General features: G+C 41.5%; 1 protein-coding gene across 2 annotated transcripts in view; it reads right to left on the reverse strand.

Annotated features, from left to right (window-relative positions):
* DTWD2 (DTW domain containing 2) overlaps positions 1-26,915 on the reverse strand; it is a 179,981-nt gene that overhangs the window by 73,021 nt on the left and 80,045 nt on the right. For both annotated transcript variants that reach the window (XM_050945956.1, XM_050945958.1), the window contains exon 4: positions 7,764-7,953. In XM_050945956.1, the coding sequence (XP_050801913.1) occupies positions 7,764-7,953 (190 nt within the window). The remainder of the gene's footprint in view (positions 1-7,763; positions 7,954-26,915) is intronic.

A 26,915-nucleotide genomic window follows, 5' to 3' on the forward strand; every position in this document is an offset into this window, starting at 1 on the left:
AAAGAAATTCCCAGGCAAGCTAAACACTTCACTAATCAGGAGTTAAGACTGAAAGAATCTATCCATCACTTACTTCAGCCAAAATGCCCAGGAGAACATTGTATTTTTCTGAAAGTACACACAAATTAAAATTCCTTGAAATTGGAAATAAAGATACACTTTCCTTTTGAATGTTCTGAGCTTTTCCATTATGGTGATGCAGTTAATATTTACTCAATAACAGTCTCTCTGTCCCCACAGAAGGTCATTACAATTAAGAATAAGGTCTAGCAGTTTGATTGTTGTAAGGGTGGCACTACAGGTGCAGACTTAATGTTGCCTGAGTAATATCCTCAGCTAAACTATCAGGCTAGTGTTTGCACTTTGTCTCTTTGGAGGCAGCAAACTTAACTTGTGTGAGGGTCCAGTGAGAGGGACTGGAAACTGCAGGGAAATGGTCTGGGGGAGCCTCGGGACTGGAAAAGCTGTTGGTGTCATTCTACAAGAAGTAACCAGGAAATCAGGGTGAGGCCATTGTGCTGTGAACAGGATGCTGGTGTCAGGGCTATGAGAAAAAGCTTCACAGCACAGCAGCACCCAGGGTCAGAGGACAGGAAGAGATACAAACCCTTTGTTGTTTGTTTGTGGTTTTATATGAAAAATCTTGAGGACGTTTCAAATTTGTTTTGAGAGCTTAAGTCGCGTGACTAAAGAACTACGATTTTCAGCTATTTGACAAAACTTTCTACCTATTACTGAACCTTTCTAGTATATGCATGGTCATCTGTGCTAACCAAGTACCTTCCAACAACTGCATTTTTCTCAGTGGAACACAGAAGCATGACAGTGGCAATTAAATTCCAGTTGGGAAGTTGTTAAAATATAGTTTCAAAATTGTTTCCCTAACCCTCAATTTCACTTCCATTTGAAGAAAAGACTTTCCTTTAAACGACCTATTAGAGCTCCGTAATTGTCTTAATTATTCTTAACAACACTTGATGGCAACAGATTATTGATGGTGCTCAACAATTGTTTGGGGAACTCTCTAATGAAGATTCTTGTTAATAATAAAGTAGGTACTTATTTATAAATAGGAGCATTGAGAAATTAGTGCACAGCAGACATATGATTAAAAATGCTGCAAAATTTGATTACAAATAATAAATATTTGAGTGCTTTATGGACGTTCTGATCTGAAGAGCTGTACTAGTTCTTTTCTAAATGGCAATAGCTTACAACGCTGTATAATACTTTAAAATGAAGAGATATTATTAGTTTCTTTTCATCCAAGTTAAGAATAAAAGAAATATTTTTAGACCAACCAGGCATTTGTGTATTAAATATAGTTTGTATCTTTAAAACTAATGGTTAAACAAAAGTAAAATTGAATACATTATAATACAGAATAATGAAAGGGCGATACCAGGACATTTGGTTTGTCATTTATCTCTGTTATTTCATCCTATATGGCAATAACCCTGATTATCAACATTATAGTTCCACCAAACAGAAAATGGAAGACAAGATCCGTCAGCCAACTCCCCCAGTCCTGCTCTTCAGAGAAACTTCCAACTAAAGAAATAGGCTACAGAATAAGTAAAGAGAAGAACAAATTGGCTACTCTAAGCAACGTTGCTTCAGGGTATATGGCAGAGAATGAAGGCTAGAAGAGAACCACAATAAACTGGATAATCTGTGAGTCTCCCTTGTCACATGGCCCTTTCCTCCCATGTGGCTGGCTGAAAGCACTGACTATCAGAAGAGTGACTATTCATAAATGCTCTAGAAAAGCAGCTTCAGTGTTGCTTGCATGACAGTTCTTCTTAATTCAGTCAACTACAGGTCCAACTGACGATGGCAAATAAATGTGTAGGGGGAGGACCAGGTGGTTACTTTACGGATCAGGGAGGCCAGTGCCTCATCCCTCCAAGCACAAGGTTGACATGTTGCTGTATACAAGGAGTAACATTTGTCAGGATGCAGATGCAACCTTTGGGTAGTTTTAAACCAACTGGATGCAATCCTTTATTTAGCAGGCACTGGCAGCACTGCATGCTGATTTCTCTTGTTGGAAGCAGATGAAAAGCAGCACAGGTTCTCTTACTGGTTGTGCATGAGGGGGTAAAATTTAATCAGTCACATTATGTACAGAACAGAAAATGTTTCCCCCTGTGAGGGAGAAGGCACTAGGCCTAGGGTCAGTAGAATAATCATTTAATTAATACAAAAAAGTCTATTGCCCTTTGGAATAAACTGGGGGGGGGGGGGCGGGAAATGAAATATTGTTTGATCCAGAAAAAAATCTGAAAACAGGGAGGTGGTATAAAGGACAGAACTCAAGCCAAAGTCCTGGCAACTAAACACACATCTTTGAAAGTGAGATTCTTGAAGGGGAATTTTTCCCTTATGTTCAAATATGGGATCCATAACCACATAGAAAACTTACAAAAGGCATCACTGTGGAATAGTTTGCTGGTGTTTTACTGAATATAATCATTGATTTGTGAAAGAATGAGATCCAATATCTCTAACCTAGATACGAAAAATTGAGAAACTGCCAAAGTGTACAGATAATTCACCTTGCAGCCTCTCTTAAACTTTGCCAGTATCACTCCAGGATATGTTTAAGGGAGCAGGACAAAATGTCAATCATCTTCTCTTGTTCCACACTGAAAGAAGATATCCCACATCTTGGAGAAAGTATTGGATGCAGACTTCTTCCTACTCTTCCCAACAAATGGCTGGCCTACACTGCGAACTTAAATCAGCATAGCTACATCTCTCTCAGGCATGAAAAATCCACACCCCTGAGAGACGTAGCTATATTAACCTACCCCCCAGTGCAGACAGCGATATGTCAACAGAAGAACCCCCTCCCAGGAGTGTAGGTAGTATCTACACTGAAACACCACAGCTGTGCCACTGTAGTGTTCCAAGTGTAGACAAGCCCCCTGCAATCATGTTTGGTATTGAAAACAATCAACATCTAGGCCATTAACACATTCATAGGGTCCTGGTTTAGGAGATCATGATTAAGAAACCACTTTCATGGTCAGTAGATGGTCATACTTCAGTAGCTGGACATTACAGCCTTTGATAAATCTCCTGAAGTGCATGAAGATATAGACTCCATTCCCACAGAAGTAGATTCAGTTAGACTCTCTGATCTGCTACAGTCTTCTCCTTGACATTGTGGTAGATCACTCTGAGACACATATTTGGATATCACATAACAGCCCCTAATATAAACGTCTCCTGGATTGCGGACTAGGGAATGAAACATTGTCTCTCTATTCTTTTGGATTATTAAAGCAGTTTTGCTCACATACCAAGAGAGGTCTGGTAGATGACATAACTTTTATATTGCATGGAAGTGCATACTAAGGAACTGTACAATAATTTCCTACCTTCAGATAGTGACTACATGCAAATACCACTGGATTTCCTGGGATATGCTTTAGAGATGAAATAGAACTAAGACCTGACTGTCATTTATTCAAACAATCACCAGAGTATCTCCAGGACTTATTTCCAAAGGAGAAAACTTGATTTTTTTTTTTAAACTTTACCTAATAAGAAAACACTCTGCACAAGTATTTTGGGCAAGGATTTACCAAGTTACTGAAAACCATGCCCAACTTCGAGCATGTGAGGGGTCGCACTGATATCAACGAGACTCTTAACATATTTAAAGTTCAGCATATGCTTAAATACTTGCTCATTTGAGGCCTTAATTAAGAGGTATTTGAACTATACTTCAGACAGTTAAAACAATTGGAATTACTTCTGGAATAATGTAAATAATGGGGAGGTTTCCCCAGCTGCCTTTTTTGCATTGATGGACTGAATTAACATCTACTATGAGCTTTCTAAACTGGTCCAGCATGAAGAGAATAACTTGTATATTTTAATGGTTAAATATTTGTGACTTATCTAATTTTTCCAATTAAAAAATTAAAAAAAACTTTACTCCTAATTCATGACAATAAACAAGACCTCTTTTAATAGCTCACTAACAACATAAAAAGGTTTTGGCTGTACAAGTGAAGCAATATCATTCCACAAATACATAAAATATGTTAATTTTTAAAATATATTATCTGAATGCAAAGACTTTAATAACTCATAACACTGAGCACTTTAAAGCATTTTAAAAATGTAAAGTTCCATACAAACATTAATAAATAAGAAAAAAAGGATGATAATCTAAAACTGATCTTCAAAACTGATTAACATTTTTCTAGTCATGTAAATATTCCTTTGATCAGCACTTGTGGACTCAGAAATACGTAGAATGTTTTCTCATCTGATTTAAACCAGAAAGAATGGACTTTTTGAAAATGTATAACAAACTCTTTTGATAAAGTAAGCCAATCTACCTTAACCAAACTATTTGTAGTCAGCACAAAAAAAAACAAACATTCACATTTAGTTTAATCTATATAAATATATCTAAACATATTAAATATCTGTGATGTAAAAGATGGAATCAGGTAAGAACAGGTCTGCTAATGCTGCTAACAGGACTAGCAGCCCTGGAGGAGGCATGATCGAGCAGATTCACACCATCACATATCACGTTCACATCCTTTCCTGTGCTGAGTGCATAATTTTGACTATAAGGGTTAAACAAGTATACTAGTAGGCAGTTCCCAGGATGCTCTTCTCCAGTGTTCAGGGGCACTATGTCTTAAAAAGTGATTATGCCTCCAGCTACTTATTGTAAGACACATCACCTGAGTGCCTAGGAAGCGTCCACTGCTATAACTGGTGACTGACACAGTTGAATGGGATTGGTTATGGGAGTGTCTGCTCATAATTACAAGTATGGCCGTCACAATCTGGCCCATAAAATATTAAAACATACTGAAATGTGATGACTGTAACACTATAAAACATCCGTTCAGTAGCAGACAGCCATGAATGACCATCTTTTTGAAAGGCCTTTGCTGTGCACAGAAGTATTAGAATATTTGAATTTTGTAAATCAGATTTTATTCTACAGTTTTATCAACTTCAGTAAACTAGCTGTACAAAAAAATTTTGTTATAATCTATTTTTAGTATATTTCAATGAATTAAAGACCTGTCTACTCTATTCCCTGTAGAAGGGTTTGTTTCTTATTCTTCACACTGTCTCAGAACAGAATAGGATTTCTTTTCTGCCCTGATATTAAAAATATTTCTGTTGGAATTAAAAGCTTAAGGCAGTAAATGTTTTAAGCATTACGATTATGGGAATTGCCTGTAGTGTACATTTTTACTCAGAGCGTAGGGGAGTATAGTTTTCTAATATACAGTTAGAGTAACTACAACAAACAGTAATCTTAAAACTACGCTGATTAAGCAAAATGCCAACTACAAATAATGGATTTAAAACAAAACAAAAAACAAAAATGAAATTAAGTGTTCCAGTGCTGTAAAAGACTGCCCTGTCATTGCACATAACTCATGGAATAGGATTCAGAAGAAAAGGAAATGGTTTAAGGTTATCTTCGTGAAGTTCGTGAAGCGAAGAGGCAGGAGGTCCATGATGTTTGCCCCCAGATATGGAAACAGCCCCTGAAAGCAGCCTCCAAGCCTCACAGATCCATGGTGGGGATCAACAAGAGGCCAAATGCCCTCTTCCTCTGCAGAAGCTCTGTGCCCCAGTGTGCCCCTGACTCCAATGGCACTGTGCTACCAGGGCTTCCCTGACCAGGAGATTAATAGAAAAGATAATACAGTCCCTTGCACTAATTTATTATGTGTTATTGGGATGCCCCCAGGTGAAAGACCACCGTGCCCATCACCAAATCTAGAGTATCCTGTGGGATATGTTAGACGCCAGAAGCCACTATATGAGCTCTAGTCCATGGTAACTTACTACTGCAGCTTTATTGGAACCCCACTACTAACTATTTCCAGTAACCATTTGGAAAAAAAAAAAAAAGATACAAACAATGACATTTATTTAAACAAGGTTTTCCCTCCTCTTTGGCCTGTGTGGCCAGCATGTCCTTTGTCAGTTGTTTATCAAACTAATACAGAAGACCAATCATACCTGGCTTTGACAAAATCACTTATCTCTTTCTGTATGTAAGAACGAAAAAGCCATCTCTTACTGCAGGTCTGATTTATTTAAAAATATCCACTTGCTGTATAATTTAATAGGAACCATAAACGACTTGTGAGAGGATTGCATTAAGATTTCAAGTTTTATATTTCTACCCCCAAAGATATTGCTTATGGCTATTTACAAAGTTTTAAGGTATTTATAGGAGAACACTTTTAAAAACCTCATAGGTTCTGGGTTTAGGATAAAATACAGATGTTTGTGGTAGATCAAAACACCACTTTGTTAAATCCACAGTTAAACTGACTAACTCATAGAAGGCATTTTTAGGAGAAAATATAAACAACTTGTCAGCTTGTGTTAACAAATAACTTGTGTTAGACTGAAATTTGTTATATAAAGGATGGAATTACTGCCTAAATAAGAGTGGTTAATCACATAACAACAATGAATTAAGTCTTCCATCCTGCACTGAGAATCATGTGTATGCATCCTACACAGCACCACGGACTTACAAAATTTTTTTTCAGGGCTGTGCTTATACAGTCCTCAGAGCAGGACTAGAACCTACATGTTAATTTTATTAGCACTAACTGTTAGTGCTATATTCAAAAATTATAATCTAGAGTACTTGGATGAGAAAAACCTATTTTTGTTAATGATAATATCTGGAGAAAACGTGATGTGATTAATATGTTTCTTCATAAGCTCCCTCCATATTCAATACCTGTGATTTGACAACCATTCTGGATTCTTACAAACTTTCCCTTGGACATGAGTAGAAAAGTTGAGAATTTGCACTGAAGGACCACAATATCCTACTTTCACACTCAGGTTCATACACTTACCTGGAAATAGGATAAGGATAAAAAAAAAGTAGACTTCACAACTGTGAACATTTTATTAAGAGGCCTTACCACCACCATTTACCTTTTGGAAGTCCTGAGTTCAGCAGAAAATTCCAAAACATCTCTAGCTTGAAGCTTTTTTTGGACAGAAAAATCCGCTTCCATACAATGGAAAACCTCCCTGACATTTTTCAAATTTTCCATTGGAACATGTCAAGTCAAACTGAAAATATTTCAATTTGTCTGGCTAACCTGATTTTTTTTTTTCGGGTCAGCTTGACATCGTGTGTTTGCTGGAGCTACCACAATGCCTCATGGGAGCTACGGTTTTAATATCTCATGACTGCATTATTTCTTCTATGGGAAAGTCTTCCTGGCAGAACTACTACATTTCCCAGGATGCACAAGAGTCCCCCCTTTAGTTGAACTCGTATGGTGAATCATAGGATTCATCTGACCACTGTGCATCATGAGAAAAGTACTCTGGCCTGGGAACTCAGCTCACAGAAAAGGATGGGAGCATGTGGCACCCAAATTATAGCAACCACGAGGCACTAAAGCAGCTCAAGTTGATGTGGATTAGTGCTGAACCAAACTGAAATTAAATGTTTTGAGTTCATTCAACAAACTAAAATGAAACATTTCAATTAAGCAACGTCAACACGAAAATTCTGACATTTCAAAATCCAAATTTTTTGAACTTAATGTTCTGTGAAAAACGTCAGTATTTTGACTTTTTGTCCCAATTGGGACAAACAAAATTTGAAACATACAAATTTTATACAGGATAAAGTTCTAGTTTTTGACCAGTTCTAGTTCAAATACTTCCAGTGAAAAAAGAAAACACATATTACACTCTCAAGTCAAAGCATTACATCTTACCTGCTTAGGAAGCCGGAAAAGAGAATTTTTGTAGAATATATCTTTAGCCTGACTCCATGTTCCATCAATGATGATGATTGTGGATGGACTTGGGAAGATCAAAGCCACGTCTTCCAAATTAGCTGCTTCAGCTCCAGGATACAGAATTAGAGTACTAGAATTTCGACACACAGCTGCTAATTCAGGATACCTACATGAACAGAGAGAGGACTTCTTTGTTTGTTTTTCTGAAAGGGAAAATGTATGTAACGTGTATCATGCCTCATTCCCATAGCTCTGCCAATTTACTGACTCTTCAAATTCATCTTCTCCCAACTTCAACTATCCAACTCACTATACTCCCGTCTATAGCCTTCAATTCTGCTCCTTAGTCAGGCAGAGGAATCTGCAAAGTACTAAGAGGTGCTACTTTAGCACAAGCTTACAAAAGGCCTAGGGGCTAAATTTTCAGAAGCGGCTACTAATTTTGGGTGTCCAACTTGAGAATTTTAGTTCTGATTTGCAGAGAAGCTAAGCACCCAAAACTCTAATTGAAGTCCATGGAACTTAAGTACTTAGCATCTCTTTAAAAAATATCAGAGTGGTCTTGGCATCTCAAACTGGGCACCAACAGAGACTGGAAAATTTAATGGATGCTTGAAAATAATGGCGGAAAGATACTGACTTTGCAATACTCCCAGCTCCTGCCAGCCCAGTGAGCAAGACACAAGGACCAGGAACAGAGCTTTAATCTCCCATATGACAGTATATAATTTTCACTAGATACAGAACTAAATTCAGTTTGTTTGCTTTAGGAAAAGTTCACAGTTACGCAGCCATCACTGAATGTCTGAATTATTCATTATGGATTTTAAAGTCTTATTAGGTTTTTACAAATAATTTAAAACAATATATACAAAATAGTTTCTGCATAAATAAAAAGCAAACGACTACAAATGCTTTCATCAGACGTCTGACGAAGTGGGTATTCACCCACAAAAGCTTATGCTCCAATACATCTGTTAGTTTTTAAGGTGCCACAGGACTCATTGCTGCTTTTTACAGATCCAGACTAACACAGCTACCCTTCTGATACTTTTAATCAGATTGAGGGTGAATACTTAATACAGAAAACATTTTCCATTATGTAAGTAAAAGCATTTCAAAATGTTTCCAGAAACAAAAAAAATCCAAGTTTAATGTGTATTTAATAGTACTAATAATAATGCAGGATTAAAGTTCCACAGCTAACAACTAAAACACTAGGAAACGTGAAAGTGAAAGTTACATTTGAACTCTGAACCTTGGTTCAGGTGTATTCTGAAAAGTGACTTGTTCAACATCAATGTAGAAAGATGGGAGCAGCACAAAGAATCCCATCCAATTTGGAGGGAATATCTGGCACTGGGTGCAGCTCAACATGAAGAGGCTTTGATCCAGAGGATGAAGCAAAGTGAGAAAGAAGAAAGCAGCGTACTGTAGTCTTGGACTGTAACTCAGACACCACATGGACCTGGAAAGTAGTAACAAACTGTGTTGGTCTTGAATTGGGCTTGTCAGCCATAAGCGGATTCATCAGGCACCTGATTAGACCTCTTATGCATATACCATGATTCAGTTTGGAGCAACAGCTGACAATGAAAAATGGTTACAGTGACTTCACTTGTGATCTGGTCCATTTAAAATGTATAAAGATTATTTTTCTAAGTGCCACTTCCATAAATAAATCTTGGAATTCAAAAGTTAATTATTACTTATATAGTGTGATAAGTAGGCATGTTGCTTTACAGACAAATGAAAGACACTGTCCCTGCCCTAAGGAACTTGCCATCAACAGAGCTGATCTTACCAGATAGTGAGCCTCTCTAGAGATATTCAGCACCTGTCACTTACATGGTGGGAGGGTCCTGAACAGCTCTCTGGAGATGTTCAGCATCTTGCAGGTAATGGGCCAATCACACAACCACTACCAGACACTGTAGTGCTCACTACCATGAGTGGCCTGATTGGAGCCATGCCCAGCACTTGTAAGATTTGCAGAATAGATCTCCTAAACATAGCATAGGAAGAGACAAGATAAACATAAACACAACCTGGTGATTGGATTACAGAGGGACACAGTTAACACAAAATAAGCTTATGAGGTTATATGTTTTTGTAACGTATATTTTAGTTGCATTTTTTTTTAATTAATTTGGTGCAGATGTGCAAGTTAGTTGATCTTTTTCTTCTCATGCTGTGTGGAACACTTTTGAAAGTAATGGCATTCATTTAGTTGCCCAAATGGGTGAAATTGGTGAAGGACTCTCTGGAAAATTTGGTCCATATAAACATTCTACATTTCTTTCTAAAAGCTTAAACTACACATACAATACAGTAAAATTTGTATTGTAATGGTTATGTCCAAATGGATAGAGTTATGGTTAGGTATTCAACCTGCATCTTTGCATTTCCTTAAGTTTAAATATTAAGCTCCGTAACCTTAACAATGCCTTAATATAGTTTTTTTTCTTTTTATCTTTCTCTATTAAATCCATCATTAGAACAAACAATAATTAACAGGTGATACAAAACAAAAAGATAAAAGTATGTTTCATATTAAAAGTTAATTAAATGAAGGTTAGTTAAGCTGATTACAAAATAGGTAACAAACAATTTCTGCCCTTGTGTGTCATTGCTTGTATCAAGAAATGAAACAGTGTTTTTACATAGGTATGAGTTTGAAACACTATTGACTTTAAGACATTGCTGCACCAAGAAGATTAATTTCAGAGCAGACACCATACTGATGGCAGCCCTTCCGAAGCTGCCAAGCCTCAAGAGAGAACTAAGCTATTAAAAAAAAAAAAAAAAACCTGAATCTTCTAACCACCACCATTTATTCCCCAGATCAGAGCCAGACTTTTAAAGGTTTTACATCTCAGTGTCGGTCAGAAAAAAAAATGCTGTATATGAAAAAAGTGATTTTCTTAAACAGCCCAGTTCCCTCCTGAGTACCACCTGCTTCAAAAAGGCTACGAAAAGGGTAGCAGCTGCTCCAATTCAAACCAAGTATACACAGTGAAAGTTCCTATTGACTTTAGGTACCATTCTTCCAGTATTTTCAAAATATTTAGGATTTAGAATTACTTAATTTTTGTGCTCTTTTATAAACACATGATCATGAAAAAAGTCGACAAAGAATTTCAACCACAGAATTGCTGTGTACTAATTTCACTGCTGTAATGCTTATCAGCTAATCATAATCATTAGCTTATCAGCTAATCCTTCAATTTATTCTGTTTGTTTTATCATGTAAATTTTAATGTGCGCCTAATAAGGATTATCCAAAACTTTACATTGAATGGCCAATGGTCTCAGTGGTACTGATATTTAAAATTCCCAAACAAAACTTCAGTATGACGCAATTATAGTTTAGCAGTGGTTAAGCCATAGGTAAGGTTGAATCAGTGAGTTGTGTTTAAGAAGGGACACGATGGCAACATCTATTAGCTGTTTTATTCAAAAAACTTACAACTAGAGTGTAAGAAAGCTTCTAATTTTCTGGATAATTATAATTTCTAGGGCAGTTATATTTTAAATTATTGTTGGAATAAAAACAAATGGTTTTATGATTTGGGTCACTAGCACCTCACTTTTTTTCAGAACCCTTTTGCAAAGATTACTAATGAAGCATCTACACTAAGCTTACAATGTAGATGACGACTGTATATCTATAGTTTATATAAATACCAGTTTTATATTTTCCCATTTTGGAATCTGAGAAAAATGATGATGCTTCATAACTGATATGAGCTATGCCTATTTGAAAGGGCCCATTAACTATATGATGGTGTTGTTTGCTAGGCCCAGCTCTATGTCCACACATTGCATCCAGTTTCAAAATGACTACAGGCCCATTTACTCTAATGTAAACGTTGACTTCAGTGTCATCAATTTAAAAGTGCCACATTTACAAATATCAACATTCTTTGCTAAGTAGCATCCTATGTCTTCATACATGACAAGGTTTGTCAAGTTACAAAGGCTGTTTGTAGACTGTCAATATTTCTCTACTCTGACCCCTCACTGCAGTTGCTGCATTCATACATATTGTTGCCATTCTTTGTAAGGCAGCATATTGTTTGCTTGCAATTTTTCATCTTCAATTTCAACAGTTTAAAAACTAGGAAAATCCATTTAATATTAGCTAAGGTTGCTCTGCTCTACTTACAAGGTTTTCCTCACATAATGAAAAGCAAGTAAATTGTGGAGGCCAATAACCATATTTCTGTTTGTCTTCACAAATATAAAGTGCATCAACTGTTAACTATTATTATCTTCCTTCCTGAACACATTGTTAACACCCATGGCTTTATCAACTACTACATAGCCTTAAATCTGACATATGTACAAGAAGAATACATATGGTTATTAATGTATTAACTTCCTTTTTTAAGTGTATAAAATTCATACTCAGTTGTAACGAACAGGACAATTTGGCTTCCTGCACCACTCAGTGAATTTCACGCTTTTTGATTATTATATACACTCTCATATACAGACCTTCCTGACACATTACTAGGGGAGGGAAAGTTACAAACCAACATACCAAGAGCTCAAATCATAGTTGTACTGGCTGTTCTTAATATTTCTGGGTCCTTCACAATCCTTATTAACCACGGATTCATATGCTTAGGAGATGCAATGGTCATTTTACAAATAAGGGCATGTCTACATGGGGACACCCAAGAAAATTAATCCAAATTAAAGGAATGTGAGAATTTAAAGTGGATTAGTTAAATGACATTAAACCCCTGTAGTGGACGCTTTTATTTAGAATTAAAATGGCATTAGTTTAGGTTAGTTTAATTCACTTTTGAATTAAGATAACACAAATTAAGGCCACTTTAATTCTGAATAAGAGCATCCATAGCGGAGTTTAATGCAGTCTAACTAATCCATTTTAAAAATTAGTCTACATTAACTTTCCTGAGTGTCCCGATATAGAGGAGTCCTAACATAACTGAAAGGTTGCACAATGTCACTACAGGCAGAGCTAGGCATAGAATCTGTTTCTACAATGACAGATCCAAGTCTTATCCACTTTGCCACACAACCTTTCAGAAGTGGGCCAAATTGTGTGCCTGCGTGACCCTCTCTAACACACGGTAGATCTTCATCCCTCTAGTGGCCAAACAACCTATGAAAGTTTGACAGTAGTGCCTTTGTGCTAACAGACGTGGTCCTTTAACTCAAATGGTGCTAGTTCCTGCTTTTAGATTCAGAGTTCACAAATTCAGTTCTAACAGCTAACCCAAACAAGAGAGTTATTAGATTTGGCTATGCTGCCTCTAACCACTAGACAACACTCAGCTCCCACAGACAGGAAAAGAGCCCTAGTTCATAGTAGCTGTGCAATCCAGTGGCAAAGTGCGTGCTTTGTCATGTTCTATGCACTGCTCTTAACACGAAGAACAGCATGCTTTCCCCATCAGTTATTCGTACAACTGAAATGGAAGAGATCGAATGCTGTGGATCTGAAGGTTGCAGGTTTAAATACATCTGGTAATCCGGGGGAGAAGAATTGTCTAAATTAGCATGAGGACAAATTATTTGATATTGGAAAACAATGAATTTAATGCAAATGTGAATGTTGTGTCAATATTTGTTTTGCTGCATTTGCAGTGTTTACATTTTGGTTAATGAGAACCAAAAGAGGATTGGGTGCTTATTGGTAACTAGTAACTTAAAGCCCATGAGATGTAAAGTCATGTGCGTCAAAAAGCTGAAAATAGCCAAGAACTTAGAACCTGGACAGTGACAGATTATGAATCCCAGTGATGACTGAACATTGTGATACTGTAAACAAAAAGAGCTCTCAACTATGTTTGTAGCTGTTTTTTCACTTCACACTGACTCAACAGACATTCTAGGCTTCAGAGTGATGTTTGGGGTTACTGTGTATGCTGGCTGTGTTGTTGTGTGCTGGCTACTTTGTGTGGGGGTTGTGTTGTGTTGTGAGAGTGGTATGGATTTGGGTAGGTGGTGAATAAGGAGAGTGTGCTGAGGCAAAGGGCTGTCTGTGTTTGGGGTTATTGTGCGTGCTGACTCTTGTATGAGTGGTTTTGAAGAACTGTGGCAGTAAGACCAAGTAATCTGCCATCTCTGCAGTCTCCTTCGTACAACCAATGAATTGTTGCACAGAAATTAGCTACAGAGTAAGGATGTAGAGTAAATTAGAGTTGTGCCTAGTTCAATTACCTGATATCACAATGGTCTAGGACTCTTGCCATGGCATATAAACACGCCTTATCTTGGTACAGTTGTAATTCATAAAGTCAAATGGCTGAGAAATTAAAAACTGGATAGTAACAGACCACGAATCCCAGTGATGATTCAACCTTGTGATATTCTGAACAAAAAGCTTTCACCCATGCTTGCACCTGTTTCCATTACTTTACATTGGATAAAACATTTCCAGCTTCAGAGTGACACATAGACAGGTGAAAATCCTGGAATGTTATTATATAGCTTTATAAAGTTTACTTGAAGATTGAAGGTTTCTCTACAATTTTTTATACCTATTTAAATAAAACAGTAGAAAAATACCTTTAGTTAGGTGAAGTTAGTCCACTCTGAGATTACACCAGACTAGTATGAAGAGTTTTACACCAGTATCACTCAGTTGGCATTTTCCAAACACTCCCCCCAAAACATAAGAAGAGGGAGAGATAGGGGGAGGGGGGCAAAGTAGCAGACCATGTTTAAAATAGTAGAACAATGGAGAAAACATTGTCTTTTGGGCAGTCCACATTATCTTATCCTTGTAGAATAACTGGATACTATCACAATAGGCATTTCAGAACTGCTAACAGATACACTGCTACCTCGATATAACATGAATATGGATATAATGCGGTAAAGCAGTGCTCCGGGAGGGCTGCTCACTCCGGTGGATCAAAGCAAGTTCAATATAACACGGTTTCACCTATAACGCAGTAAGATTTTTTGGCTCCCAAGGACAGCGTTGTATCAAAGTAGAGGTGTATACGGATTGACAGACAATGATGGATAAATAGGAGCATATTAGTTTTAAATATATAACAGAACTGGAATCTGTGAAAGCAGAGCCAATGCTAGGCATAAGCCAGAGGTGGGCAAACCACAGCCCGTGGAACACATCCAGCCCACGGGACTGTCCAGCCCAGCCCCTGAGCTCCTGGCCCAGGAGGCTATGATCAGCCTCTCCCCTGTTGTCCCCCCTCTCCTGCAGCCTCAGCTTGCTTGCGCTGCCACTGGCACAATGCTCTGGGTGGCGCAGCTGCAGACCATGGCCTGACCCGGTGCTCTGTGCTGTGTGGTGGCGCAGCCCGGCTCCAGCCGGGTGGCATAGCTGTAGCGCTGCCAGCCATCGGTGCTCCAAGCAGTGTGGTAAGGGGGCATGGAGCCAGGGGGTTTGGATAGAGGGCAGGGGAGTTCAGGGTGGTGGTCAGGGGGCATGGATGTAGATAGGGATCAGAGCAGTTGGGGGGGGGGAATAGGGGTTTGAATGGGGACAGGGGTCCATCAGGGACAGGGGTCCTGGGGGCAGTCAGGGGACAGGGAGAAGGGGTGGTTGGATGGTCAGGGGTCCTGGGGGGGGGCCATCAGGAATGAGAGGAGGGGTTGGATGGGGCAGCAGAGGTCCGGGAGCAGTTGGGGGACAGGGAGCGGGGGTGTGTGGATGGGGCGGGGGTTCGGGGGGGGGCATCAGGGAACGGGGGGGTTGGATGGGGCAGGAGTCTAAGGTTGGGGGCAGATAGGAAGTGGGGGCTGGGCCACAACACCGTCCCCTAAACGGCCCTCCATACAATTTCCAAAACCCAATGCGGCCCTCAGGCCAAAAAGTTTGCCTGCCCCTGGCATAAGCAGACTAAGCAATTGCTTACGGCCCCAAGCAGCAAAATGGTGCCTTCTATTAATTACTAGTGTGAGCTGTGGAGGTGGGCGGGCAAAAATATTCCTGCTAAGGGTTCCCAAATGGGATAGCACTGGCACAGTGTGAAAAGAGTCATGTGACTTAGAGCATTGGTGGTACACTATATTGGGAACAAGTAAATTCGTTTACAGTACTTAATATAAGAAAAAAAAATTTGTTTGGGAGCAACCAGAAGAAAAGCTCACAGTTCAAGCAAGTAATTAGTGAAAATATTTTCATATAAATGATAGCAGAAGTAAGTTGCACTCAACTTTCTAAAAGATATTGAAGTCATTAATGAGTTGCCCAAACCTTCTAATGCATTTTTTAGGTAACTGATTTACCCACTGACCTGTAGCAGAGCTGGTATTTTGACTGTATGGAATTTATTGTACTGATTCTGAAACCTAACTTGTGATGAATTTTGGAGATCTATGCATATATTGTCCACCTGATTAATTTTTGAAGACAAACCAAGTTAAATGTTTTTTTTTCCTAGTCTTTAAGACAGTCTCCTGCCCCAAATAATAGGGTGCAAGTCAAATGGGTATTTGGATGAATAGCTCTATTACAGCTTAATCATTAGTGTCCATAACAGGCAGAATTTACTAGTAAATTACAGAAACTTGAAGATCTATGGCTAGAAAGTAAAGAACTACTAGAATTTAAGTAAGCAGCTATTTCATATAAAAAAGAACAGAAGGCCAAAGCAAAGTAGCTTTGGTGTGTTTTTTCCCTTTCTTTGCAGCTGTCACAGTTAAAAAGTTGATATTTAAAAACCATGAGTGCCAAGATTTCTCATATAACTCTGAAAGTATGAAATGAAGATTATTCAGATTGTTGACAAGTCAGATTACAACAAGCAACTTCATCTAAAATGTGTTTACTTTTCAACACCCAAGAATTTCCTATTGAGCTGAGCAAACAGTATTTATTAGGATTTTAAAAATTGCTTGCAAAATATTTATTAGCATCCTAAAAAAAGAAAATAAACCCCAGAAATTATGGTATTTTATTCATAAATATAGGCACTCTTTTTTCTTAGCACTTCCCTCATGAATAATAAACCTAGTGCTTGGCCAAAGAATTTACAATGATTATTATGTAAGGCACTATACATGGCAGGACATGACTATTTATTTTAGAGCAAACTTTAAACTTAGCATGTCTGTAAATAGATAAAACCATAAGTCTTTGTTGTTTCTTTTAAGCGTATTTTTCCTTCCACAAGCCATATCAGTTTCAAAGACGATATACTGAGCAACAGTCAAAATGTTTGACGGCTGAAATACGACAACTGGATAGAGTTCTTCGTGCCCATCAAGTCTATCTTCACTAAAACATATGTCCAAAATTGTACACTGTCTTAGATCCCTATTCAGGAAAGCATGTGCTTGAATGCTTTCCTGAATTGGAGCCTTACTGAGTAACCATGCAATTTTCTGAGCCATGTCATTATTACCATAACTATTATTGCAGCTTTTGTCACACCTCTCTCCTTTCCCTTCTTTTTCATTATATGATATTTTTATTGTTTCAAGTATAAATTTACATTATCAGATCTTCTGGGCAGGGCTTGTGACAGTCATTGTGTAACACCTAGCATGCTTCTGGGTGCTGAAGATAATCATTTTTTTCTTGATTTAAGACATTTTCTTGTTCAATTTTTACTGACACCGCTCAATATGCTCAGCGCTGTGTGCAAATGGGTACTGTGTTCCCCATTTCTATTCCTGTCTATACTAAAGTCACTCAGTAGTGCTACCACACCTTCATAATCCTCCAGAAGTTCAGTCATATTATTCTAGAATACTTCTGGCGCAGAAGATTCCATATGGAATCTGCAAAAAAAAAAAAAAGAAAAAAGAAAAAAAAGGTCTCCCAAAAGAGCATTGCGATTTTAGCACTGTCAACGTTCAGTGAACTTTAATCAAACGTGGACATATCAAAAAGTGACCTCACATTATTTAATACTGAATACCTTGCCTGTATACTTTCTGAACAAGAACATAAATCCTGGAAAAACTCATCATATGCACAAAAACGAGGAGTCTGCTGGCACCTTAGACTAATAGATTTATTTAGGCATAATCTTTCATGGGTAGAAAACCCATTTCTTCAGATGCCTGGAGTGAAAATTACAGATATAGGCATAAATATGTATTGGTCCATGAAGAGAAGGGAATTACTTTACAAGTGGAGAACCAATGTTGAAGGCCAATTTAGTCAGGGTGGATGTGGCCCGCTTCCAATAATTGGGATGAGGAGGTGTCAATATCAAGAGAGGCAAAATTGCTATTGTAGTGAGCTAACCACTCCCAGTCCCTATTCAAGCCCAAATTGATGGTGTTAAGTGTGCAAATGAATTGAAGCTCTGCAGTTTCTCTTTGAAGTCTGTTTTGGAAGTTTTTGTTGAAGAATGGCTACTTTTAAATCTATTACTGAGTGTCCAAGGAGACCGAAGTGCTCTCCTACTGGCTTTTATATGTTACCATTTGTATGTTACCATTTGATTTGTGTCCATTTATCCTTTTACATTGACACTATTTGGTTTGGCCAATGTACATGGCAGAGGGCATTGCTGGCACATGATGGCATATATCACATTAGCAGATGTGCAGGTGAATGAGCCTCTGATGGTGTGGCTGGTTTGGCTGGGTCCTATGATGGTGTCGCTAGAGTAGATAGGGGGACTGAGAAGGCAATGGGGTTTGTTACAGGGATTGATTCCTGGGTTAGTGTTTCTATGGTGTGGTGTGTAGTTGCTGGTGAGTATTTGCTTCAGGTTGGGGGGGCTGTCTGTAAGCGAGGATTAGCCTCCCTCCCAAGGCCTATGAGAGGGGGATCGTTTTCCAGGATAGGCTGTAGATCATTGATGCATTGGAGAGGTTTTAGCTGGAGGCTGTAGATGATGGCCAGTAGTGTTGTGTTATTTTCCTGGTTGGGCCTTTGCTGTAGTAGGTGACTTCTCATGATATGCACAAACAGAACACAGATAGATTGTATGAAAAATATCGTGTGTGTTCACAATAGTGCAAATATTACACGTACAAGTTATATTATTTATTTCTAGTACTGAAGTGCCTAGTAAACACAATCAGGGACATTTCTGCATCTGAGAAGAAAACAAAGTAAAACTTGAAAATGAAACCAATACAAAAAGATATACCTCAGAAAATTACATCAAGGTGCTAGTCACTGTAGAATTTTCATGAAGTACTAAAAAGGTTTACAGGTCAACTGAGCAAATGTCCTTTTAACTCAGTTATGGGATCAGATCACTTGGACCAGTTCATGACATTAAACTGTAATCTATTCTCATACGAGCTGTGATTGCAGATTTGCGGCAAAATAAGAACTCCACACTCGTGGAACAGATAAACAGAAGAAAACTGTCACCTTTCTTTAAAAAGTTTGCTTTGAGGAAAAAAAAAAAAAAAAGATTTGGAGGTTGTGGTAGATAATCAGATGAACGGTACAATACTGTGACCAAAAGGGTTAACACTATCCATGGATGAATACAGAGGGGAATTTTGAGTAGGAATAGAGAGATTATTTTACCTCTTCATTTGGAAAAAATGGTTACTAATCTTTCATAACTGTTGTTCTTTGAGTTGTGCCTGAGATTTCTTTTTCCCCTTAGTGGTATTCAGAGGACTGGCCCTAAAGTCTCTTGGAGCCCTGTGCACATGAGCCTGTATAAGGGGTGCTGCCAGCTCTGCACTCCCTCAGTTCTTTCTTGCCAGTAACTCCAACAGATGGGTACGAGTGTGGGTCACGGAATGGACATGAGCAACACATCTTGAAGAACAAACAGTTACGAAAGGTAAGTAATCATTTTTTTCCTTCTTCAAATGGTTGCTCATGTCCATTCCATGCTAGGTGACTCATAAGCAGTACCCCTGAAGGTGGGCTCAGAGTTCCTGGATGGGCGGATTGCAATACTGCTCTCCCGAAACTTGCATCATCGTGGGCCTGCTGGGTGATGGCATAGTAGGACACAGAAGGTATGAAATGACGACCATATTGAGGCTGTCCAGATGTCCTGGATTGGCATCTCAGTGAGGAACTCTGCTGACAAAGCCTGGCTCTCGTTGAATAAGCTGTCACAATGGCAAGAAGCAGAACCCTTGCCTGCTCTTGGCAAACTCAGATGCAGGCAGTTGTCCAGGATGAGATGCTTTGGGATGACATTGGAAGTCCTTTCATCCTTTCTGCTACTGTTACAAAAAGTTGCATAGTCTTTCAGAAGGGCTTAGTCTTCTCGATATAGAAGGCCAGGGCCCACTTCACGTCTAACATTCCTCATCAGTGCTGTGAGGAAAAATAAGCAGAAAAATATCCTGGAATATCTATGGAATTCCGACACTACATTTGGTAGGAAGTTCGGGTTGGGGCGGAGCTGGACCTTGTCCTTGAAGAATACCATATAAGGGGGTTTCGATGTCAGGGCTCTGATCTCGTAAACCCTTCTGGCCAAAGTGATCACCACCAGGAAGGTGACCTTCCAAGACAATAGCAGGAAGAAACAAGATGCCAATGGCTCCAAGGGGGGCTCCCATGAGCTTTGACAGGACCAGGTTTAAGTCCCATGAGGGAACTGGGCTACGAACCTGCACGTAGAGTCTTTCCAAACCCTTGAGGAACCTGACTGTCATCTCATGGGAGAAGACTAATCTGCACTATACCAGAGGATGGAAGGCCAAGATGGCTGCCAAATGAACCTTAGCAGACAATACAGCCAGACCATGCTGTTTCAGGTGGAGCAGGTAGTCCAAGATTGACTGCTGGGAAGACTGTAGATAGAAAAAGATTCTGTTTGCAAGACCCAATAAGTGAAACATTTCTACTTAGCCCAGTAGGTCGCTACTTGGTGGAATGTTTTCTGCTACTTAGCAAGACTGATTTGAGTTGGCCCACTCCTCAGGGTTCAGCCATGCAGCAGCCATGCCACAGGTGTAGGGAGATGAGGTCTGGGTGAAGCAACCAACTATGGTTTTGCAAAATCAAGTCCAGACAGGGTGGGAGCACTAGTGTAGCTGCCACTGAGAGGTCCAGGAGCATGCCAAACCAATGCTGGCACAGCCATGCCAGAGCTATCATGATAACCTTCACCTTGTACCTCTTGATCTTTAGGAGGACTTTGCGAACCAAAAGGATCAGTGGTAAGGCGCACAACAGGCCATCTGTCCAGGAGAGCAGAAAGGCATGGGAAAGGGAGCCCTTGCTGAGCTCGCACATAGAAGAGAAAGTTACTCACCTTGCAGTAACTGAGGTTCTTCGAGATGTGTCCCCCTGTGGGTGCTCCACTCTAGGTGATGGTGCGTCCCGGCGCTGTCGATCGGACATTTTCGGTAGCAGTGCCTGGTTGGGGCACACGCACCCAGATGGTATCTCCCGTCTAGTTGGAATCTTCCTGAGTGCGTGCGCCCCACACCCTCCTCAGTTCCTTCTCTACTGTGGAGCATCCGACTAGTACTCCAAAGTAGAGGGGAGGAGGGCGGGGAGTGGAGCATTCACAGGGACACACATCTCGAAGAACCTCAGTTATTGCAAGATGAGTAACTTTCTCTTCTTCTTCGAGTGCTGTCCCTATGGGTGCTCCACTCTAGGTAAATGTGTAGCAGTACCCACTATGGTTAGTGGGACTTTGGAGATGCGGCAGTGAGTACTGAAGATAGTACTGTATGGCCTATTATTGCGTCTGCCGAGGTGTCTTGCGTGAGAGCATAGTGTTTTGCAAATGTATGTCCAGATGACCATGTAGCCGCCTTGCAGATATCAGGAATGGGAACATTGTGTAAGAAGGCAATGGATGCCGACATGGCTCTAGTGGAATGAGTTCTAATGTTGTCGGGCGGTTGAAGATTCTTCGCCCGGTAACAGGATCTGATGGAGTCAGAGATCCACTTGGATAGACGTTGTTTAGAGATGGCCGTGCCCTTTGATCTTTCGGCAATGGAAACGAAGAGTCGTGGAGACTTGCGAAATGGTTTAGTCTGTTCTAAATAAAAGGCAATTGCTCTCCTCACGTCGAGAGTATGCAGGGTTGCATCCTGTGGAGTTTTGTGAGGTTTGGGATAGAAAGTAGGTAGGTAGCCTTTGGAGCTGGGGGTGAAGGACTCGTCCGTTGTCCTGGTAAAGGAGGTCTGGCCTGTTGGGGAGAGCCCATGGGTGATGGGAGGACATGCGGAGAAGGTACGGGTACCACGTCTGTCCTGGCCAAGCTGGGGCAATAAGGATGACCTGGGCCTTGTCGTCCACGATCTTCCTAAGAACCCTGTGTATTAGAGGGCTAGGTGGGAAGGCGTACAGGAAATAGCTGTCCCATGGGATGAGGAATGCATCCCCTAAGGATGCATTCCCGAGTCCAGCCCTGGAGCAAAACAGGGGGCATTTTCTCTTTCGGGTCGTGGCAAAGAGGTCTATTGACGACGTGCCCCAGTGGGAGAAAAGCTGTTGGAGTACTGCGGGGTGCAGTTCCCATTCATGTTCCGTCGAGATGTGTCTGCTGAGTGCGTCAGCAGTAGTGTTGTGACAGTCTGGTAGGTAGGAAGCGATGATCTGTATTCGATGTCGTATGCACCAATTCCATGGTCGAATGGCTTCCATGCAGAGGGAATGTGATCGTGCTCCCCCTTGTCTGTTTATGTAATACATACATGCTATGTTGTCTGTTAAGACTCGCAGGTATTTGTTCTTTACGAGGGGAAGAAAGTGAAGGCATGCTCTCCTCACTGCTCTGAGCTCTAAGAGATTTATGTGTAGATGTGTCTCTGATGCAGACCACCGGCCTTGCGCCCTGTGTTCCCCTAGATGCGCTCCCCAGCCAATCAGGGAAGCGTCCGTGGTGAGCATGAGCATTGGGGATCGTTGCTGGAAGGAAACTCCTGTGCAGAGGTTTTCTGGACTTGTCCACCATTTTAGGGAACTTATTCCATGAGGTGGAGGAGTTAGCAGCATCCCTAAGGGATGTCTGCTGGGTTTGAAACTGGAGTTGAGCCAACTTTGGAGGCATCTCATATATAGCCTGGCGTGTTGGACCACGAAAATGGTAGCTGTCATGTGACCAAGGAGCTGTAGGCAGATTCTTGCTTGCGTCCTGGGACGAATACAGAGCGTACGTATGAGCTGCGTGATAGCGAGGAATCTGTTGTACGGGAGCGAAGCCCTGCTCTGGATTGAGTTGAGACGAGCTCCAATGAATTTGATCTGTTGCGTGGGTATCAGGGTAGATTTTTGGATGTTTATTTGGAGGCCTAGGCTGTGAAAAATGGAGATGGCGAAGCGCGTGGCTTGAAGTGTCTCGCCATAGGAGTCGCCCCTGATGAGGCAATCGTCCAGGTAGGGGAAAAGTGTGGTTAGGGTCTTGGAAAAAACTCTTGGAGCTGTGGAGAGTCCGAAAGGGAGAACTCTATATTGGAAATGATCCTGACCTATTGTGAATCGTAGGAAGCATCTGTGAGCTGGATGTATTGATATATGGAAGTAAGCATCTTGTAGGTTGAGGGTTGTGAACCAGTCCCCTTGATCCAATGCAAGTATTATTGTGCCCAGTGTGACCATCTTGAATCGTTGTGTCCTCACAAATTTGTTCAGTCGGCATAGGTCTAGTATAGACCTCCGTCCCCCGGTTTTCTTCTACGTTAGAAAGTAATGGGAGTAGAACCCTGTCCCTTGGTGTTGCGTCGGCACAGGTTCCACTGTGCCTAGTTGCAGATGGTGTGCCACTTCTGTGTGAAGTAACTGTTCGTGAGAGGGGTCCCTGAAAAGGGACGGGGAAGGGGAAAGGGTAGGAAGGTAGGATATGAATGGGATGGAGTAACCGGTCTGAACTATTTCGAGGACCCAGCGGTCCTGTGTAATCCGCTGCCAAGCATGTTGGAAATACTGGAGGCGGTGACCAAATGGACAAGTAAGTGGTGGAATCAAGAGGTGGTCGTGCAGACCCTCGACCAAAGCTTCAAAACTGTTGTTTATTGCCTGGTGGACAGAAGGTGGTGGGTTGATTTTGATTTTGTCTGCGTTTGGGAGGTCTAGTATGATTTCTAGTTATGTTGTATGGTCTGGATTGAGGGCAATAGTACTGATGTATGCGTGGTCTTTGGTAGGGTTGGTATTGTTGTCTTCTGGGAAGTGATGGGTGAATGCCCAGGGTGCGGAGTGTCGCTCTCGAGTCTTTCATGGTGTGGAGGAGTTCATCAGTTTTTTTTGAGAAGTTTTTCCTTATCAAAGGGGAGATCCTCCACTTTGGTCTGGAGCTCTTTAGGAATGCCTGACGCAGAGAGCCAGGAGGATCTGCGCATAACCACAGCACTTGCAGTGGTACGGGCTGCTGTGTCCGCTGTGTCTAAGGACACCTGTAGGACCGTTCTGGAGATCAGTTGTCCCTCAGACAGGATTGATTTGAAGTCTGGTCTTCTGTCCTCTGGGATGCATGAGGCTAATTCGATAAGCTTATTCTAATTATCAAAATCATAGCTGGCGAGGAGAGCAGAATAGTTTGCAATCCTGAATTGTAGTGTAGAGGATGTATAAACTTTGCAGCCCAGGACATCAAGGCGTCTAAGGTCCTTGTTGTCATAAACAGATAGCTAAGGGTTAATGTCTGTTTCACCTGAAGCACCTGACCAGAGGACCAATCAGAAAACCGGATTTTTTTCAACTCTGGGTGGAGGGAAGTTTGTGTCTGAGTCTTTTTCTGTCTGTCTGCTTTCTCTGAGCTTTGGAGAAGTAGTTTCTACTTTCTAGTCTTCTGTTTCTAAGTGTAAGGACAAAGAGATCAGATAGTAAGTTATATGGTTTCTTTTCTTTGGTATTTGCATGAATATAAGTGCTGGAGTGCTTTGATTTGTATTCTTTTTGAATAAGGCTGTTTATTCAATATTCTTTTAAGCAATTGACCCTGTATTGTGTCACCTTAATACAGAGAGACCATTTGTATGTATTTTTCTTTCTTTTTATATAAAGCTTTCTTTTAAGACCTGTTGAAGTTTTCTTTACTGGGAAATTTCAGGGAAATTGAGTCTGTACTCACCAGGAAATTGGTGGGAGGAAGAAATCAGGGGGGAGATCTGTGTGTGTTGGATTAGCTAGCCTGATTTTGCATTCCCTCTGGGAGAAGAGGAAAGTACTTTTGTTTCCAGGACTGGGAACAGAGAGGGGGAGTCACTCTGTGTAGTTTCACAGAGCTTGTGTCTGTGTATCTCTCCAGGAGCACCTGGAGGGGGGAAGGGAAAAAGGATTATTTCCCTTTGTTGTGAGACTCAAGGGATTTGGGTCTTGGGGTCCCCAGGGAAGGTTTTTCAGGGGGACCAGAGTGCCCCAAAACACTCTAATTTTTTGGGTGGTGGCAGCAAGTACCAGGTCCAAGCTGGTAGCTAAGCTTGGAGGTTTTCATGCTAACCCCCATATTTTGGACGCTAAGGTCCAAATCTGGGACTAAGGTTATGACACTTGTCTTGCGGGGTGGGTCGATATTGTGACTGTTTGGTCCGCTGTGCAACTGCATCAATGACAAGAGAGTTCGGTGGTGGATGAGAAAAAAGGAAGTCTGCGTCCTTTGCAGGAATGTCGTATTTACGTTTGACCTTCTTACAAGTTAGTACTAGGGAAGCTGGGGTTTGCCAGAGAGTGTCAGCAGGCTCCATGAGTGCTTTGTTTATAGGGAGCACGATTTTCGAGGGCGCAGACGGTTGAAGGATTTTGAAGAGTTTGTGCTGAGTCTCCTGAACCTCTTCCAAGGGGATATCCTGACTAAGTGTAACCCTCCTAAAAAGATCTTGAAATTGTTTGCAGTCGTCCACGGTCTGTGGACGAAGGGAGGATGGCTTCATCGGAGGCTAATGGAGAGTTAGCGTTAGGTGAGTCAGGATATGGTGCTTAGCTCCCAGTCTGAGGAGGGGGCTCAGGCACCCTGGAAGTGGATGGAGCAGGAGATTGAGGCACCGATGGAAGATGATTGGTAGGAGGATTCTGCCACGGGTACCACTGCAGCCAAGGCATGGGGTAGGAGAACCCAGGCATCGCCGACGGGGAGGAAACATAGGGAATCTGAGGCTGCTGAGCTTGAGCCATGACCGGAGGTGGTAAAGGTGCCTGTGGAGGAGAAGCAGGAGAGGAGAAATCCGCTTGCTGCTGTAGCTCAAGGTCACCATCAATGAAAGCCAGTTCAGGTGGAGAAAGTGGCAGGTCAAGAAAGGAGTCTTCTGTATCTAGGAGCAGAGAATGTGGCTCAGGTGGCACTAAAACGTCACTTTGAGTGAGAAGCTGTTGCTCCTGCTCCCTAGGCTGAGCTAAGCCTGCTCTCTGCTCTAGCTCTTTAGTCGGCGACAGTGAGAGAGTGTCCTGCTGTGTTTTGCCTAGAGGTGCCCTGCAGGGGGTCCGCTGCTGGTGCGCAGGCAGATGAGTGGCTGGGTGACGACCCTCTTCGCAGTGCCGAGGCTGATCGCGATGTCGGCACCGCAGCTATTTTCGTTGTTGAGGCAGAGCGTGCTGGCGGGACCGCAGCCGCTTTTAGCGCTGAAACTGATCAGGCTGTAAGTGCCGTGGCCGTTCTGGGTGTCGGAGCCGAACGCGCTGCCAGCACCGCGGCCGTTGCCTTTGCCGAGAAGGAACGTGGTGCCGGTGCTGTAGCCCTCCTCAGTGCCGAAGAGGAGTGAGTTGTCCATGCCGCAGTTGTTTGCGGTGTTGCGGGGACAGAGTCAGTAGGTGCCTTCCCCGCGTGGGAGGTCTGGTCCCTGCCTCTAAGCTCTGTCAGAGCGGTTCCTGAGGCATTAGGAGAGGCTGAAACAGCTGTCTTTCGGCCTGTCAGCACAAGGGGTAGGGATCTGGCCGGAGACCCCCTACCCTTGTTAGAGTCTCATCTGTGAGACTGTTGAGCTTCTTGCCTCCACTCCAGGGAGGGTGAAGCAACGCTCCCCACCGGTTCCAATCTGGCTGGGGAGCGTGTGGGAGCGGGTTCTACCTTTCCCATCTCCGACAGCGGCTGCAGGGATTTTTCCATCATGATGATCTTGAGGCGCAGATCCCTGTCACGACGAGCTCTTGACTTGAGGCTCGCACAATGGAGGCACTTCGCGGGGATGTGGGTGTCCCCGAGGCACTTCACACAATGATAGTGGCCATCTGAGCGTGGCATGGAGTCCTGACAGGAGATGCATCTTTTGAAACCTGAAGGTCCTGGCATTATGAGTTAGAGAAGAGTGTCTCAATGGAAGACAAGCCTGAGGGTT

The sequence above is a fragment of the Gopherus flavomarginatus genome, chromosome 3, assembly GCF_025201925.1.
Source record: "Gopherus flavomarginatus isolate rGopFla2 chromosome 3, rGopFla2.mat.asm, whole genome shotgun sequence".
NCBI classification, from domain to species: Eukaryota; Metazoa; Chordata; order Testudines; family Testudinidae; genus Gopherus; species Gopherus flavomarginatus.